Source organism: Larimichthys crocea, unplaced genomic scaffold (assembly GCF_000972845.2).
Source record: "Larimichthys crocea isolate SSNF unplaced genomic scaffold, L_crocea_2.0 scaffold374, whole genome shotgun sequence".
Taxonomy (NCBI): domain Eukaryota; kingdom Metazoa; phylum Chordata; class Actinopteri; family Sciaenidae; genus Larimichthys; species Larimichthys crocea.
This window is the reverse complement of record NW_020854910.1, coordinates 74,847-94,921: the sequence shown is the minus strand read 5'-3', so window position 1 is coordinate 94,921 and position 20,075 is coordinate 74,847. Positions and strand designations below refer to the sequence as shown.

The 20,075-nt window shown below is 43.5% G+C and overlaps 1 protein-coding gene across 3 annotated transcripts; it reads left to right on the top strand.

Moving 5' to 3' along the window:
- The first annotated feature begins 54 nt into the window (after positions 1 to 54).
- Positions 55 to 15,978, top strand: rcan1b (regulator of calcineurin 1b). Of its 3 annotated transcripts, none has more exons than XM_010754124.3 (5): positions 55 to 225; positions 485 to 637; positions 12,081 to 12,254; positions 12,561 to 12,720; positions 13,446 to 15,978. In XM_010754124.3, the coding sequence occupies exons 1-5, from the start codon at positions 151 to 153 to the stop codon at positions 13,628 to 13,630; spliced, it is 747 nt and encodes a 248-aa protein (XP_010752426.2). In that variant the 5' UTR covers positions 55 to 150; the 3' UTR covers positions 13,631 to 15,978. The 3 variants fall into 3 exon arrangements, with proteins under 3 accessions (XP_010752426.2, XP_010752427.1, XP_010752428.1); XM_010754125.3 differs by having other exon boundaries at positions 83 to 391; XM_010754126.3 differs by lacking the exons at positions 55 to 225; positions 485 to 637 and adding an exon at positions 8,325 to 9,479.
- Positions 15,979 to 20,075: the final 4,097 nt, after the last annotated feature.

Sequence of the window (20,075 nt, the reverse complement as noted above, 5' to 3'; positions counted from 1 at the left end):
AAATTTAATAATAATAATAATAATAATAATAATAAAAACCGGAAACGCGTTCGACCTACGTCACTTCCTTTATCCTCTGCGCCAGGCTAACACATTCACCCTCGAGCTTTATTTACAGTAAATATTAGAGAATATGAAACATTTTCGTTTATGACAATAACAACCACCGATCCACCGCCACCATCCGTATTTAAGCCGGAGAAGATATTCACGACATATCGCGAGGTTTGCGTGTTTATCAGCTCTAATTCCTGGTTAGCATAACGCTAGCCAGCTTAAGCTAATACACCCAAGAGCTGCTTTACTTCTGCTGGCTGGAGACCACACAGAGACACATAGAGATATATATATCACACTGTATTATCATGAAATAACCTCACAGATTTTACTGGTACGTACGACACTAAATGTGTCCGTGTAACAGCTGCTGAGCTGTGTGTGGTGGGCGTTAGCCTGTTGTTCATGTGTGTGTTTGTGTTTCCAGAACAACTCTCTTCAACGTTTCGAAGTCGCGATGCAGCACGCGGAGAACGGCAGCGAGGAGGAGGCGACCGTGGACGTCCAGTTTACTGATTTACCCAACGCCCTGATAGCCTGCAAAGTGCCCGAGGATCTGTTCAATGAAGGCAGCCTGAAGGTAAGGACGGACTGATGAGCACCGGTGCTCAGCCCAGCCGACCTTCACTGCCTCACTCTGAGTCAGGGGTGTCCAGACTCCTTCTAAAGACAACGTGAAGATGCCAATACTAACATTTTAACATGTTAATACTAACATGTTAACATGTCTGTGTTCATTGTCACAATTATCTGTAACCAAATCTAAGCCAATCAGGAGTCAGATAACAAAGAATACATTGTACTGAATACGATACACTTGCATGAAGTTAATACAAATCTGAACCTCATGTTTATTTTAAGTGGACTGTACTATACTATATATGTGTGTATATATATGTGTATATATATATGTGTATATATATATATATAATATATTATATATATATATATATGTGATATGTATATTATGATGTGTGTGTGGTGTATGCTATGATTATATATATATGTATGTGTGTGTGTGTGTATATAAATATATATATAAATATATATATATATGTATATATGTATGTATGTATGTATGTATGTATATGTATATATAGCGCCTTTCTAGTCTTCTGACCACTCAAAGTGCTTTCACACTACATATCTCATTCATTCCCACACCGACCAGCAGTAATGTCCTTAAAGGTTTAAATGATTTATTATGTCAACTAAAAAAAGCCAGATCTTCCAGCCACACACTATCTGACAATCCTAGCTGGTCATAAATATTATGTTATAAAAATGAATCTTGGGGCCACATGAAATCTGAGCACGAGCCGTGATTGGCCCCCAGGCCGTACTTTGGACATCCCTGCTCTAAAATATATAATGTTTATGTCTATGACACTATTAAACACGGACATTTTAGAGCATTCAGCCCACTAGATGGAGTTCCTGTTAAATATTACTATGGCCGTGACAACACAAACTCTCATTTCCTGCTTCCTTAGTCATTCTGAGTTACTTAATCGCTGAACTGGGGTCGGTTTATTTTGTCCCAGCAGATGAGACACGAGAGTGACATCAGGCACGGAGATGCATCACTGAGTTTCCAATAATATTCAGCTGGCTCTCACTACTGCTCTTGTGTAACACGGCTGAACAATAGATTTGGAAACAGTCCACAGATAGGTTAACCCAGGTGTAAAGTGCACAGAGCATATGGATCTACTTCAGGATGTGACTGTTGACCTTTAGATGGTGTTGATTTATGTTCGGGGAAGTTGGAAGGATTTAGTGTTTGGTGTGAATAGCTCTTGGTTATTTATCCTTCCTGATATAAACCAGAATTTTCTGAATTCTCCTGATGAATGAATGTTCCTCTCTGACACATGTGTCAGTAAGTCACTGCAGTCCACAGTAATGAGTCTCTGAATGGAATATAAGCGCAACTTATGAGTCACTGGAAGGTGACAGTGGAGCGCTGCAGCACAGCCTGATGGAGTCTCTGTAGACGCAGTCTACCTCACCCTAGTGGACGAGCGAAGTCAGTTCCATGACTGCAGCAGTGATCACTAGAGATTTTACATGCAACTTATCAGCAGGGTTACAAACAAGTCATGTTTGTTGGTTTACAGTGGAGACAGCAGTAAATGTATCGTGCAGTTGTCATTTCTGATTCTCTGCCACAGCCCTCCAAAGTTCCTGCTGAATTCCACCGGGCACTAGCTGTGCCGCAGCCTGGTCTAGTCAAAGTTTGTAACCCTACCACATTTCAGAAGCATCCCAGAAGTGTTAGTCGAAATATTTCCTGATTCAGCTGCAGTAGTAGTGAACTGAACTAATATCTGTGGCAGTATAAGGCCATTACTTTAAGTTAATACTGGATTTACAGGATATTTGCATTAATGTGACATCATGAGATTTCAGGTATTTCATCGACTGGATAAACGTTCACATCGGCCTGTTGTGATGTCTAAAACGTTGAGGTTCATGAAAAGGCATGCTTTCTTTTATTGTGAGTAAGCTCTGTAGAATTGCTGAGTCAATCATTGTGCCACAGTCATTGAGGGTATTGCAGGGTGGCACTGGTGGCTTGAGCAATGACTAAGACTGTGTTGTTGGTGTGTGTGTGTGTGTGTGTGTGTTAAGGTGTATCAGTAGAGAACAATAGTCAGACAGTGGAAAAACAGACTCAGTGGAAAACAGCCAGCGACTCAATAGGGAGCTCATCATGCTCTTTAAATCATTAGTTTGTTTGAGGCTTTAAATGAGGGAAAGACACAGAGTACTTCTTCAACACAGTTTGACTTTCATAGTATTGACAAAGAAAATACTGTGAGGACTGATACACTCATTTATATATATATATATACACACACACACACGGCTGATTTAGCAGCCACATGCCCGCTCCGGGGCAGCGAGACGAGCCAGTTTATTGTGGTGTCCTATAGGTGCTGACGTTGATGGAAAAGGAGACAACAGTGGAGAGGGGCAAAGGGCGCCTGGTTGAAAGAGTGACTTGTGTTGTTCTTTCTTTCCTTCTTCCCTTCCTTCCATACTTACTTTTCCACTGAGATCTGCGAAGAGTTGAAGTATCGTATGGCACAATGTTCCACTGAGGGTGTGTGAATGTTATCATGGATTCTTCAGAACATTCAATTGTCTTGCTTCTGTTAAGGGATGAGTGTACTTCAGTTAGGAGGTAAAGAAGGAAGGGAACATTTCTGGCTCGGGCGGTGATGAAGGTCAGGGCGGTCCCAGCTGCTTGAACAATCCTCAGATTTGTCTTTAGTACATGTTGGATATACTGTTATACATAACGTAGTGGTTGTGAATACTTATAAGTTGTATTTGCTTCTGCCATTTTTTAATTTAAAAAAAAAAAAATTGGCACTGCATTTGTTGGCGAGATTGAAATTGCAAGTTTCTTCCTCATCAGTCACACAGAGCAGTTCCACCCACCTGCTATCTTGGCGCTGGCATAACAAACTACGGTGGCAGTTGCTGGAAAGCGTTAGCGGGCGTGCTGTGATTGTTCCGCCTCTGTTTGACCAACTGAAGGACGCTCCCTTATGACTAAACAAAATCAAACTGCTAACGCAGGCAGGAGTGCTGCGCTGTGTTCACGGTGCCCTCCAGACACCGTGGTAGATGCTGTGATGACGGAAATAGGAAGCATTTGGTGGTGCCGCTATCAGTACATTTCACTGTAAACGCGCCGTACTGATATGTCTTCATTTGTATGCTGTATCTGCTCACTAATGTTGGATTTGTGTTTGGCGATCAATAATCAAACATGTCGTGGTTCTGAGGATGTGACGTATTCTCTGGAGAGAGCAAATAGGTCACTTTACAGGAATGAAGCAGCATGTCTTTTCCAATGCGTTGTGCAAGTTAAACTGCTCTCAGCCCAAGTGGAGCAGAAAGCCGACTAAAAACAGCATTAATAAACCAGCATGGAAGAACAGATTTAGGTCAGGAAGAACTCCGATGTAGGTCTGGAAAGTCTCATGGACTTTTCCAGCAGCACACACCCGGTGGCAGCTATGGATGAGATCATAAAAGATTGTCCTAAAATACACAAATAATCACGATTCTAGATGTGTGATCAGAGTTTCCAACACAGTAATTAGCGTTACTTGTCTTAGACTACAGGGTAAGCAGGTTCCACATGGATGGAAGGATAAGAAGCATTCATCTGAACCAGTATCAGACAAACAAGTTTTAGGCCAAATGGAAAATGTGACTAGGTCTGTTTTGTTGAACATGCACTGACTCACAGTTAGTGTAACTGCACGGAGCTGTTGTTGTTCTCAGATCGTCCCAAAAGTTGAGCGGTAGGCGGATTTATCTGGAAAAGGGACAGATGTGTCATCGTGCCATCAGGCTCTCTTTTCCTGCTCGGGTGTGGAATATTGTTAAAGCCACAAGGAAACAGCCTGTCAGTGGAGCTTGGCTTTTGTAACTCCACGTCCTTCTGGCTGAGATCACAGACCTGGAGAGTTAAAAATAAGGATTTGTCACTGGAATTTGACTTGAAGGAACTGGAATCCACCGAAAAGTACAGAGGGTTTAATCTGTGAGTGGAATGGAAACAGCCTGTGGTTAAAGGTAGCTCATCAACCTGTCAGCCAGTGAAGATTAATGTTCACTTATCACGCATCAGTCAGTGTTAGAATACATGTTGGCAGATACTCATCTACCTACAGTGCTCATTTACCAATGTACTGGCCATAAAACTGCATGACTTAACGAATAGTTTTAATCCTTTTTGAATCATCTCAGGGATCCTGTGTCATTCAGACGCAGAAATGCAAACTTTCTCTCTTCGTCTTTTATGTTTTCGTGGGTGTGGACTCGCACTGGAAATGTGTCGCCTCATCTCTGAGTATGTTTCCTGTGTAGAAAGCATCAAGTAGTAGAATCCGCTTTGATTTGATTAGCTGAGGTGCCAACAGGTCAGTTTCTCCCAGCACAAAACCTGTCTATGCTCTCTACAGTTTACCTGTCCCGACCTTGATCTGGATTTTTAGATTTTATATGTGCAGTTTCTTTATACTAGTTTCTTTATACAGCTCCTATGTATTTCTATAAGAAATGGTGAGTCCCTTAGGCCACATTCAGACAAGATCCGGCTCTGCAGCGAAAACACAAGTTTTTCCATTTGTTTAAGCGGCTCATCCGTTTCGGCTGTGGCCGAGAAGTTGCCGGGTCCAACTTTTGGAAAAACGCAGCCCAACGTCACGCTGAGGCGGCCAATCAGACGATCAGATTGGGCAAACCTGAAATGTCTCTGAAAGTGGGACTATCCAGGTGGATCCGTGGACTAAACTCTGATACTCTACCATTTCATGTACCCAACCTCTGGATCTGTGTCTGGCTCGCATTTAAAGCTGCAGAATAACACCTGATCCTGTCTGAATGCAGCCTGAGGAGGTGCATGAAATGATCGCAGGCAGAGCAGAGGTCAAAGTTCACTTTGTCTAACATTCAGATGTTTACCTGGAGAGGGTGCATGGCCACGTGTCAGCAGCTTCTCTTCACCTGTCATACAAGGGGTGAAACATAGTACTAGCAGCTCAGCTCTTTTTGTCCTAGATATATTAGCGTATCGCAGATATAACAGTATCAACCCGATTGGTCAGAAATGGCACTACAGAATTGCCAAAGAAATGTTAGAGATCTAAAGTTGCAAACAACAATTCAGTTTTTCAGACTGAAACGGATCTGCTGAGGCCACGTGGCTTCACGTACCGGAGAGACGGAGAAATATGAGCCAGGAATGTTTGTTTGAAGGTTCATCAGACACCACAACACCGGTGTTCTGTAATACTATGAGACAGGATTTTACTACTGTGGAAAATGACTGAGTTGGTGCCAGGTAAAAGTAGAATTGCACCTTTGACATCACAGGAATGTGCCCTTGGATGCATCAGACTGACTGGCACAGCTCGGATGGCTGCCGGCTGATGTACAATTACGTAAATACAGTAAAAGCAATTTGTAGTTTTTCGTGGTTATGCCATATAAACCTCTCTGTTCATGTTCTGTGTTTCACTCTCGGGTATCTATATTAGTGTTTCCCTCGAACAACTCCAGTCCCTACACCACCAGCATGCCCCAGTATCTGTTGTTAGTCGAACCATATAACTTTCACCTCGCCTTCGGAAAGACGAACACGATGCAATAAAAATGTAGCAGCTGGTTAGTAACACACTGCTGTGTCCAGTATGTGCGAGGCAGTCAAGATCTGTTGGTGTGTGCACACCTGTCTGTCTGTCTGTCTGTGTGTGTTTGCGTGTGTGTGTGTGTGTGTGTGTTGCCTCCCCTGCCTATCTGTCTAGTGAGGGAATGGAAAAAATGGGAAGATGAAACAAAAACATGGGGATGGAAAAAATGCAGGGCTGAGCGTGCACACTCCTTCTCACACACCAACACACACTCGCATAGCGGCCACAGCAGGGTGAGGTTGAGGTCTGGAGATGATTAGCACCTACACACACATACTCACACGGTAATGTTTAACATCAACAAACAACACTTACATGAGAGCATCAGCTTCACCGTCGGGAAGCTCGCCATTTTATTTTCCACACACGTATTTTCCATCCCACGCGAATGCGGGACGACGCTATTTCGTCGTTTTACCGCTCATTAACACCTGCAGAAATCGCGTACGGTGCCGTGGTGGTTTAAAAGTTTATGACGGGCACGTCCCAACCAGACCACCAGCCAGATGTAGCTGCCTCGTACACGGCTGAGATTGTGTTACCTGCCACCTCACGGCCACAAGGTGCCCAGCGTATTAATGTTTAAGGTCTTTCTTAATCTTAATCTTAACCTCTATGGTCTGTGCATCGCAGAAAGGTAGCATAGCCATAGCCATTGGATTCACTTGGTTCATTTTTCCGTACGTAACGCTTTACGACACTAAGTCACACAAAAAACAACTATTTGACTGATTCTGGTGAAACTGGATCATATTTTATGGAGGAAATGTTTTCTGGTTTTAACTCTGATGTCCTCCGGCTGCTCCGCCTCAACTCTCTGTGATTTACAGAGTTTATGATGGGCAGTGAAGTAAACTGCTGACAGCTGTAGCTGCTGTTAGCTCAGTTTGTTAGCTGGGCTGCCTGGACTGTGAGCTCAGAGCACCGGGGAAGTGTTAGTGTTTGTGCTACAGATGTTTTGCACCACCAGGAAGAAGAAGAGGCTCAGCAGCCTCTATGGACATGATGGCAGAGGTTGAGAGTGAAGAGGATGTTGACGGCCCTCAGTACAGTTGTCATGAACGGGGAAATTAGCTATAGAGACCAAAACTGTTTTTTGTACCAGGCTGTAAACATGTTTATTTCTGCATTTTAACATGGGGACTTATGGAGACTGACTCACTTCTGGAGCCAGCCTCTAGTGGACGACAAGAGGAACTGCAGCTTTTGGCACTTCCGCATTAGCTTCATGGTGGTTGCAGCTTGGGTCCAACTGACCCCCCCCCCAAACATGAGTAACATCATTGTTATGTAACGTACTGTATGTCTTTGTCTCTGAGGGGTTACATATGTTTATGCAGAGCCTGTATATTGTATAAAACATGAAGCATTTCTATATTTGGTGTATGATAACAAAAATAACTTCAAATGTGTTAAACAAGCTCAGAAGAAGAAGTTGCTAAGCAAATGGTTGTTTTGTTGTTTTGTAACCGCGTTATATCTTCTAGTGTGCAGACAGTTTACAGACAAACCACGTTTAATATTAACTTGCCCTTCTGCGGCTATTTACTGCTGAATTAATGTCGCACTAAAAGTGAGCAATAAAAGCTCTTTGTGTTCGTCAGATCAGCAAGTGGAATAATGCACCGCTTCGGATTTTATTGTCCAAAAATAAAAGCTTATAGTTTGATCTTTAAACGCAACAAAACACGACTGTGTGGACCTCTCCCCAACCAGGAAGTGTACTCACACACACACACGCGCACACAGGTGCAAATGTTCATGAATTTGCTGCACAGTCTGGTCTTGTTTTTCCAACTGCCGGCTGCGCACACACTCACACACACACACACTCTCTCTCTCGCACACTTCCCCTCCACTTCAAGCTCTCTGCTATTTATACCTCATAAAAGCATGTTATCAAACTGCATACTTTCCATGAGCACCACCTCTCCCACCTCTTGCTTTTCATCCCCTCATCCCTCCATCCTGCATTCTTCCTACCAGTCATGTCTCTCTCTTTTTTTTTTTCTTTCCTTTTCTATTCCTGCCTATCTCCTATCTCCCCTCTTTGTCTGTCAGCTGTCCTCTCTCTCTCCCTTTGTCTGTGTCTGTCTCCTTCATCCATATTTACTAAGAGTGACATGTGTTTTCCACGTCTTGCTCTGTGCACCCGAGAGTCAGGTGATCCGTCTTTGGCATGTGCATGAAATCAGGAGGTGAAAGGCTCATTGTCACATATTTTCCATTCAACAAAGGATTTTTGTCTCGAGCTGAACTGCAACAGAAAGCAGATTAATGCGTCAGTTTGCTCAGTGGTTATGTCATTACTTTCCAGTGTCTCTCACTCACTCACTCTCTCTGCACACACACACACACACACACGCTGCCTTTCTTGCCGTCTGATTAGTCAGCATTGCCTAGTATCTATCGGGATAGGAAGGAGGAAAAAAATAAAAAAAGGAAGCTGTCCCTCCCTCTCCCACAGCTCATTGGCCTGCAGTGAACGAACGAATGAATGAGAGCAGCACGGGGAGAGGGAGGAGATTGTTGGTAATGCGTCATCGGCTGGCAGGGGCTCATTTAAGAGGCTGTGGAGCAGAAGAAGAGGGAGAGAGAGTGAGCTTAAAAGAGGCTGAATGACATTTTCAGCTCTCCACACCCAAAATCCTCTGGAAAATTCCTTCAGTTCGCTTCAGGTTGCTGCAGGGCTGAGCGCCGACACCGACTCCAGCACCGAATATTAAGTGCTCCACACGCTGAGCGCTGGATTTTGTCTCTCAGTTTGCAAGTGTTGCAGCAGGAGATCCGGATAGATAACCTTGGAATGTGGGTTAGGAGGTTATGTGTTGACCGAGACGACGTGTAGCACAAGAAGAGAAACCGGTTCACCACAGGAGAAGATCCACGTGTCCCACTAAAAACTGACCTGTTTCCTGTTAAGGACCATCTATTATTTCCTTCCCGTCTGTCACCCTGGGGAAGGCAACGCTCCTCCGATCCCCCCGATTTCCCCCTTCCTCTTCATCATCATCGCCATCGTCATCCCCACCGCCGCTGAAGACCGTCTCGACATCCCGTTGCGCTCTGACCTCGGGTATCAGGTGGAAAAGGCTTCGGCTCTTCGGATCGCCCGTCATGCACATCAAGACCACCAAGTGTAACCGCTTCTGCCTGGTCGCCTCGGTGACCAACCAGGAAGTGTTCAGCCGTCCTGAGGCACAGGTAAGACGGCGGTCTAGTTCTATTGCTGCTTTTGCAAACCGGGTTCCTTGAAACGCAGAAACCTACGTCGCACTGTGGGTACATTGAATATAGCAAATAACCCTGATGATGTCATAGTGATGTAACGCTTGCGTTTGGAGGCTGCAGATTTACAACAATAAAGCTGCACCATAAACCAGGGCCATGGAGTTTTGAAAGACGTGGGCGTTCAACAGGCAGGGGAGGGTTTATACGAAAAGATGCTATTGGGTTGCATTATGGGGAATGTAGGATCCAGGTTTTGCTTGGAACCTGACCCTATTTGGGACTAAAAGTCAGGATATCAAGTCTTCTGCTGCCTCAAATTTGACCCCTCTTCTTTAAAAATGTCTCCCTCTTGAGACTCTGCAGAATTTATGAATGAGTTCAAGGTCCAAATATACCGAGTGTAATGTTCATACATTTGAGAAGCTGGAACAGAACATGTAACACTTTTTAGAATGAGGCAAATTTTGCAGATTAATTTGATGCCAATTCATCGTTTCAGCTTGAGCATGAACAAAACCTCCCACATTTGGACCATCACATGATCAACAATACACGTCTCTATTCAAACTTGTAGTGAATTTGTGGTAACAACAAGATGATGTCACATACTTGTGGTCATCATGTTGCAGTAAAATCAGTCCATGAAAACTTTTAAAGGGACAAACAATGTTGGATTGTTCCACCAACTTGATTTGGGTACATTCATAATACAAACATCAGTTCAGCTCTTCATGTTAACGTCTTGTTGATTTTCTTTGGACGCCCTGCTGAGCCTTCTCAAGGATTCTGGGAAGGGAAACCGTTGATATGGACAAACAGAATTATCAGAATTTCTCAGAGAGAACAGAACCACATGGGGTTAGGTTAGTTGCGTGTTGTGGGTTTTGTGCCAATAATGAACAGTTTGAAGACCTCCTAAGGCCAAGCTGAGTACTCCTTCCTCCTTTTGACTTCATCATGACTCACTGCACTAGTCCACAGCCACTGATTGCTCCTGTGCTGCAGTGCAGTCCAGTGGGTACAATACGCTGACTGTTCACTGCAGGAAGCAAGAATGACTCGTGAAATGCTATTTTTATCTGAGCATTCAAACTGTGATGAGTGCAACAGTTTGTTTGATGTGACGTGATCTGAGAAGACGGAAGACATGTGAATCTGTTGTTGTTGTTGTTGGGACTAAAGAAACACTCAAATCTTTGGCAGAGTACAGACAAAACCCAGGCTTATTTTGACCACATATCAAGTTAGTAATCTCTTTTACTCATAATCAGAAAGAAATGTGGAGGTGATCCAATCAAAAAAGGGAGCCAAATGTCTTGATTAACATATCTATAATTAATTCAAATAAACATTCTAAACAATGTGATACATGTATATATGAAATATGAGGTAAAATATCTCTATTATGGGGTTATAAATTTATATCATAATATTTCAATGCACTAATAATAAATAAACCAATGGCAGTATAAAGAATGTATCCGTAAGCCATGTTGCCTACATTCACACCTGAGCATCCATGCTCGTAATCCTGCATAACTCTAAGCCTTAATATAACCTGAACAGGTGAGTTGTATATAAATTCACCCTCAGTACAGTTGTCATGAACGGGGAAATTAGCTACAGAGACCAAAACAGTTTTTTGTACCAGGCTGTAAACATGTTTATTTCTGCTGTGAAACATGGGGACTTATGGAGACTGACTCACTTCTGGAGCCAGCCTCTAGTGGACGTATGAGGAACAGGTTCCCCCTCCACTCTCCAGTCTCTGCACTAATAAACACCTTTATGTGCCAGAGACAAAAATGACATTGGCGCTGTCACCTGACTCTGACCCTGATGTTTATTGCGGTGGGTTATAACAAAGGCTTTTTGCGTCACAGCAGCTGAAGCACAGAACAGAAAACAGCAGTTAAGCGAGGCCATGTAGACGTGGTCATTATGCGGGGAACCCTGCACTCCGGCACGAGTCTGCCGGGGCGCTTTGCAGCTCATCATTCAGTCTTGTTGTGTGCACACACTAACCTCACAGGCCTCACATTGAGCAGACTAAGTGGTCTGCCTTTGATAGATGGTTTCCACAAGGGCGACCGTTTGATTAAACAACAGTGTGTGTCTGTGTTAATGGACTTCTGTCAGCCGTGTGTGTGTGTGTGTGTGTGTGTGTGTGTGTCCTCATGGAAATAGTGGCCAAGGTCAGCCGTCTATTAAATTTTACTCTCTTAATTAGCGTCGGTGACAATAATTGGTCATCTGAAATTGAGGCCATAGCTCTGCTGCTCTGACGCACACACACAGGCTGCAGGCTGCTTTGAGCGAAGGCGAGGGACAGATATAGTGTCTGGTTATAGAAGCTATTTTTAAAATTTTTATTCATAGCAACTTCAAGTCTCATATCTGTATTCATGGCTGCCTCTGGCCCACAGTGTTTAGTATTTATAGATAAGAAGAGGAAGAAGAGCAGAAGGGAGCAAATGGAGTGGAACTGGAGGAGATGGTGCAGAAGCTGCTCTCATTTTCCCGCTTTTAATCATCACTCCTGTCCCCCCCCTCTCTCCCTCTCTGTGTTTCCAGGCCAGTTTTGAAGCCTTGTTCCGCTCATTCGACCCGGAGGTGCAGTTCCAGTACTTCAAGTCGTTCCGGCGGGTCAGGATCAGTTTCAGCGATGCTCTGGCTGCTGCCGAGGCGAGACTCCGACTCCACAAGACAGACTTCAACGGCAAAGAGATGAGACTGTACTTCGCCCAGGTGACGTCTCCTTCCTCCTTGTGTCTGCACACACACCATTCTGTATGGAAGTCCAAAGTTTTCAGTATTATGTGCATATTATGAAATTATTACATGAACAGGTTGTATAAAATATATACAGTAGATACAGTACGTAAAGTATGTTACAGTAACAGTTGGTGGAGTGATGGGCAGCCCTGGGATCAGTTACGGGTTCAGAACCTTGCTCAGATATGTTTGATTTATAGATTATTTAATGAATATTGAATAGCTTTGGTATTTTTGAGACACCTACATTCAAAGTCACGCCTGTCCTTCTGTCTGCAGTCTGTCCACATAGGGAGTCCTCGTCTAGAGCCCCCGAAACCAGACAAGCAGTTCCTGATCTCGCCCCCCGCCTCCCCTCCAGTCGGCTGGGAACAGTCTCAGGACGCCACGCCGGTCATCAACTACGACCTGCTGTGTGCCATCTCTAAGCTGGGACCAGGTATGTTACGGAGTCTGACACACACACACACAGCATCCTTACATTGTAAAAGATGTGCTCTCTGTGCAGGTCTGATGTGCACAGCCCGTCAGTTCCAAAGTGAAAATTGATTAAAGGATTACTCCACTTCTTTTTAGCTTTATCTCCATTTCTTTAATGATATCGATCAAAAAAAAAAATCTCACTCTGTCTCCAAGGCAACCCGTCCAGACCGCCCAGGATTGTCTGCACAGACACAGACATCAAAAAGTTAATCCCTCTGCCTGTGCTTGTGTGGCCTCTGAATGTTAGGCTTTATTCTAAGATATTAGCTATTCAAAGCTACCTGGGGGGCACGTAGCTGTGCGTCAGTTCACGTGGGGGGGGGGGCCTGTACGTCTGAACACAATGTCCTCCATGAACACGAGTAGTGGAAACAAATAGGAGCTCGCCTGTAAGTAAACAACCGGGCGTGAGCTTTGTTTAAAGAAACTAAAAATACCTCTTTGCATAGTCAAAGTGTGATTCTTCAGCAGTGACTCCTCACTGATGTAAGATAAAGACTTCAATTATGTGTGCCCACTGAATCAGTCAATATCAGGTCTCCATGGCGACGTGTCACAGCTGCATCCCAGCTTAAGGAGCACAGCGCTCACCCGCTGTGACGTCTGGAGGCTTGATAATTATCAGAAACGCAGTCATGTGAAATCACCTGACGCACCGCTCTTCTTTGTTTCCATTCCCAGGAGAGAAGTATGAGCTCCACACGGCCACGCCCACCACCCCCAGCGTGGTCGTCCACGTCTGCGAGGATGAGCGAGGCAACAGCTCGGCCCCCGATGACAGCGACCAGGACGACAAGCCCCGCCCGGCCCGGCCGAAGATCATTCAGACGCGTCGCCCCGACTACACACCCGGAGTGGAGCAGTGAGCGACCACGCAAAGCGTTTCGACAGCCGTAACATTCATCCCGAAGTGATTGATCAAGAGCTCAACACGCTCTCAGAGGATTTGGAGAAGGTTTGGGGACTTTGGGAAGGCACCCGAGGGTGCTGCGATGACCTGTAGATGAGCATTTCATAAGACGGAGAGAGAAAACAGTGTTGAATGCTGCATTCGTGTCCGTGGGAAAAGACAGGAGATATGAACTTCCTGCTGTTCAGATTATCCATTAAATGATATGCTCGTGAATTTGAAGATGGAATTGAAGGAAATATTAGTTTTGAAGTGTAAGAAATGAAATGTCGTGTTTTTAGTGCAGCGAAGGAGACTTGGTGGTCTGTTTCTACTTTTTTTGAACTGTAGTTCGTGTATTCTGTAAGATGAAGCTGATCAGGCGCGAATAAAAATCCTGTTCAGGAGTGATTTAGATGCTGATTATTCCCACGTGACATGAATGCAGCATCATTCTTACCGAGTCATGTTGTGTTTTCCTCCCGCAGAGGAACGGACTGAAGGGAAAACGACTTTTAAATCCATTTGTCTGAAATGTTTCCAACTGTTCATTTTTGCGAGGGTGCTACATCCGTCTGTCTGTCAGCTGTAGAGTTCACACACACCGCCGGCGTGTACTTCGGTCCCGTGGTCATTTTGACGCCGTGGCTCCTCATTGCTCAACTGCTGTTTCATGTAGCCAAGTCAACGCTCGCCTTACTCGCGTTTTCACAGGCGAGCCTGGTGTGTACTGCTTACATTGAAGATGAGGCGTTCGCCACAGTGTCGTTCCTGTAACTTCTAACAGTGTTATCCGGGATTCTTTCAGTTTTTGTACTCTGCCTGCTCGTCTGCGTTTTGTAGTGTAGCTAAGAACTGTTGTTGTTTGACATTTACTGAAGCTAAATAAATGCTTCTTCATTCTGATTGTAGAACACACACTCTGCCCGGGTTAATCTGAGGGCTTCATCTTCACCATCCATTGTAAGTTGTCTGTAAAAAATTTAAAAAAAAAAATAAAAAAACAAAACAGGGCTAACTACTTGGGCTATCTGAACAGAAGGAAAATCCAACTGAAGCACTGTTATTTAACCTATGACTCAGGCCTTATCCGGTGGGTCCCTTCAATAAGAGTGCTCGTGTAGTTTAAGGAGATTAGTGTGTCGCCTGTTCATGTCTTCTTGTATTCATACAGGCTGTTAGCTTGTTTAACACTTGTACGTATGTGAGTCTCTTTTTTTGTCCTGACAGGTAATACTGTCATTGAACTGCTCATATTAATGTTACATTATGATGTTGTTACACACCTACTTTTCTCTTTTGTAAAACTGTATAAACTGAACTTTATTTGGTGAACACACACCTCTGAAGCCCCAGTGTTAACAGATGTGTGTGTGTGTGTATGGTGATTAATGTATTTGCCATTTGCAATTAGCTTTTCTGGCTCTTCTGCATTCTGTATTCTCCCCATCTGTCGCTTTATTAGCTTCGAGCTAAATCTTAACAAGAGTTCAGTCTTAACACTCAACTGTCACCTCAAAAAAACAAACAAGTGATGAACTTTAATTTCTACATTTTCAGTCAGTTTCTTCGGTGCCTCAGGAGTTGTGAAGTTTCTCTGAGGGCCCCTGACATACTGAACTGATCAGGACTGTGAGACAACAGATGCATTCATAACCAGGCGGGGTAATAATAATAATACACAAAAGGTACTAGCAGGACAATCCTCTCCAACTCATCACTTGACATAACTGTTGGATATGAATGAGAAACCACACGCATGTGCATTAACATGGCTTTTTTCTTTCTCTGTGGCCAGTATTGTCTGTCGTCGTCTTGGCTTGAGGAAGCTGTAAATTTGTAATTTTGAGACTCGCAGTAGCAACTTATAACAGATCAGATAATGTACGAGTAAAAACTGTTATTGAAATGATGATACAGCATCTTCAAAGAGTTCTACGCATCAACAGATACATCCTGTACAATGTAATAATGGTTGGAATTAGATGGTGGTGAAACATGACATTATTTGTAGTTATCAGTTGCTACAGGTTCCTGCTCTGTTTTTTGTTTTGTTTTTTTACTCTTGGGGATCTCATTGAAGCTCGCGTTCAGGGTGACGAGAGAACATTAGCTTGTGGAAGCAGCACTGTGAAGCATGTGACGCACTGCCAGTAGGTCAGAAAGCTCGTCTGTCCCACATTAGAGGACTGGAGGGTTGCATAAGGCTCTGTCAGTTTAGCTACTTTTTTACTACTGGTATTTTAAGTTCATTTATCTTTTGAAAACAAACAAACAAACAAAAAAAACATTATTGAGTTATCATTAAATAAAGATTTGACCATCTGTGTTTGTGTGTCTTTTTGTGTTCATTCAGTGTAATATATGTATCAAAAACTCTGCAAGAAATGTGGTAGGAAAAGAAGTGGAGCAGAGAAATGTACATCTCTAACATCAAGCATGAACCTTCCATCTTATTAGATGTCTAATGTCTATTCTAAATACTAATTCTTTTAATAATATACTAATATATTGGCAAAGATTTTTAGTAATCCACTAGATTTTCATATTTCATACAGCCCGTTTACCTAAATGAGGTCAAGCTGCATCACGCCATCAAAAGCTCACATGGTTGTATCAGAGTTGTCAGCAGCGCCCTCTGCTGTCTGCTGTAAAGAATTGACAAAAGACTTGTAGTACCTGGTCTTCCCAGGTAGTCTCCCATCCGAGTACTAACCAGGTACGGCCGTATGCAACACTTTTAACCACAGTTACCAGGAACTTTTTCACTTCTCTTCTTTTTTTTTGTTACTTAAAGATCCAGTGTGTCAGATTTAGGGTCTCAATTTACAGAATCACCTGAAAATAAAAACAGTCATATTACAAGCCGTTTACACGCCGGCTCTTTTGCACGTCTTCATAGTTGAGGATGGGGTGGGTTGAAATCAGCAACTAGCAGTGGCTAGATGGCTCAAAATTCTAAAATACTATCTCATAATGCTGATTTCTGAAATCTAAATTGCTGTGACGATTTGCAAAGTAAGTCAGAATCCGTATTGTTTTTGTTTTCTTTGCAGAAATGAGCTTCCATACAGCCGTGTGTATAAAATGAGAAGGGTTTGTGTTAGTTCAGGAACTCAGCGGTTGACTTTTAGGTGTCGTAGGCCTGCATGTTGACAGTTGTATATCAAGGCGTGCTTACATTCATAGTGCAGGCGGGGGAATGTGAGTGAAGGGATGGTAACAAGTGGGGGTTGGATTGGATCCAAAAGAAAGAGTGGAAACTACAGGTGATCAGCTATGTGGACCTATAGCTCAGACTGATAGAGCGCTGCTTGTAAGCAGTGAAGTCGTGGTTTGAATCTTATGAGGTGCAGTGGCTTTTGTGGGCTGCGTCCAAAAGGAAGAGTGTAAACCACGAGAAAAAACATCACCACCTATGTGGGCCAATATCTCAGATTGATAGAGCGCTGCTTGGAGGTTCTGAAGTCGTGGGTTTGAGTCTTATGAGGTGCAGTTGGTTTGAAGGCCAACACCCAAAGTTTAGACTTAAGAGTGCTCACAGTGAAGGTTTGACCGCAAAGGATATCCTGGGGCGTGGTGGGTTTGTTTCACAACTGCAAGGTACAAGTTGTAAATGTGCTGGTTCGAATCCCAGTCGGTACCTGGAGTTGTGTGGTGGTGGTGGGGAGTGTGTGTGTATATGTGTATGCACACTATATACTATTCACCGGGCTCATGTCCCACTAGCTTGATAGCCTCATTGAATTTATTCAAATCCATATGAAAAAGCTCTAACCCTATCAATATTGACTGGATAGCTCAGTGGTAATGACTGCTGGCTTTGACTTGGGAGGATTGTGTTCAAATCCAGGTGGACCCTTAGGCAAGGTCCTTCAGAACCAGCCTACCCCATGTATCCCACATGGGGTAGGCTGGTTCTGACATGGAACATTGTCTGGGCTAACCTATAAACAGCCTAGTGTTCCTAAATATGTGATTAGAAACTGATATCATATGCTTCAGATCAACAGGTACAATAAATGTGCTACAATGAGGGGGGAGCCAGGATGACAGGTCAGACGGGGGATGACATCATCCCTGCCAAGATTTTTGGGTACCAAGCCCCAACTGCCAACATAGGGGGCAATCCATGACCATGACTGACACCAAGACTAACCTAACCTGAAGAGAGTGTTAAAGTACCAAGTCCGTCTGCTAGGATGATGATCGCAGTTTACGGTCAGTAAACTAGAGATAGGATAGATAACTACTGGATTATGCCTAGATGATGCTTTCTGAAGCAACCGTGTTACTTTTTACGCGTAGAAGTAAAGGAAGTCTCTTACTTCTCTTACACGTCTTACTTCCGTTACGCGTCTTACTTCCCTTACTTCTCTTAGAGAAGTCTTACTTCTCTTACTTCTCTTAGAGAAGTCTTACTTCTCTCTCTTCTCTGGTCTGGTAAGTAGCTGGGGGGTTGTTAATCATTTTCATCTGTTTTGGTGTTAATGAAATTAATAACAGGTACACTAGAGGGGCAACAATGAGACAACCTCCAAAACAGGAATGTTTTTACAGGTGGAGGCTGCTGACATTAGTTTTGAATTAGGCTAGAGTCAGTATCACTACTGGTAGCATGGTGCAGTACCTGGACCCTACAGAGGTTGCACAGGTAGTCCAACTCCTCCAGGGTGGACATCAAGAGTGTAGAGGAGATGGTCAGTTAATCTAGGAGACCTGGACAGGGCCGTAGAAGGTCCTTAAACCATCAGCAGGACCAGTATCTGCTCCTTTGTACAAGGAGGAACAGGATGAGCACTGCCAGAGCCCTTTTCTAGGGCTCCAGGAGGCCACTGGTGTGAATGTCTCTGACCAAACAATCAGAAACAGACTTCATGAGGGTGGCCTGAGGGCCCGATGTCCTGTACTGGACCCTGTGCTCACTGCCCGGTACCATGGAGCTCGACTGGCATTTGCCACAGATCACCACAATTGGCAGGTCTGCCACTGGTGCTCTGGGATTTCACAGATGAGAGCAGGTTCAACCTGAGCACAGGTAATAGACGTGAACAGGTCTGGAGATGCCGTGGAGAACGGTATGCTGCCTGCAACATGCAACGAGTGACCTAAATCCAATAGAACACCTCTTGGTCATTATGTTTTGGTCCATCTGATGCTGCCTGGTTGCACTTCAGACTGTCCAAGAGCTCAGTGATGCCCTGGTCCAGATCTGGGAGGAGATCCCCCAGGACACCATCCGTAGTCTCATTGGGAGCATGCCCCGACGTTGTCAGGCATGCATACAAGCACGTGGAGGCCATACAAACTACTGAGTACCATTATGAGTTGCTACAAAGACATTTTGGCAAAATGGACTAGCCTGCCACGTCATTTTTTTGCTTTGATTTTGTGTATAGGCATATATTTTTTTTTATTGCATTTAACTTTTATTCTGTTTTATCTAGCTATTCTTTTACATTTGAATGAGTTTTACTATCTTATCATTATTCCTTTTAATGGATTTTATTTTTATTCATTTATTTTTTGTTCTATTCTATTTTTATTTTTTCAGTTTAGTGTGTTTTTAACCTGCCTCCGATGTTTCCTCACTGCAACATGATGACATGGGCTTCCCCAGTTTGCATACAGTGCTTTGTTTATGATAGGGTAGGGTGGGTGTTGAGGTGGAGGGTCGGGGTGGGCGGTGGGAGGTGTCAGAGTTTTATTGTGTGAAGCACTTTGTGTTACACGTTTTGCATGAAAAGTGCTGTAATGTTTCAGGTTGTGTTGTCACTGTCAGAGAGGTATTAATTTCACTATTCTGTTTATTATTGAGGTTATAGTTTGTAGTGGTGTTCTATATCTATAGTGCTACTGAGAGGTGTTTCTAATATTGTGGCCACCCAATATTATCCATTTACATACATGAGAGGGCGATAATATTAGAAACACCTTTCAATGTAATGTACTCCTGTATAACAGCACACTATGATCATAATAATACACATAATAATTAAATGAATTCCTAATTACAGCACTAAGTAGCACCTCACCCAATATTTCGGTTATTTTAGTGAAACTGGATCAGATTTTATGGAGAAAATATTTTCTGCTCCAGCTGCTGCACATCAACCCTCAGTCAAAATGATCACTGCTCCTCAAACTGTGGGACAAGTTTCACTGGTGATATGCAACAAGCTCCCCTGCGTGAAAGATCTATTGTTTTGATGAAATACATGGATGTAGAAATATTTGATACGACCTTAATACTTAGTTTTGAATGAAAATAGTTCAACTATGAGGTCGCAGGAGTGTAACTTAAAACTAGACTCCTACTCATGTTATTGCTTGGCCTCTGTTATTGTTGCTTCAGCACATAGAAAAATGAAAACCATTGATGTGATGTGTGAATGAGTATACCAACAAGGCAAAAGAAACAT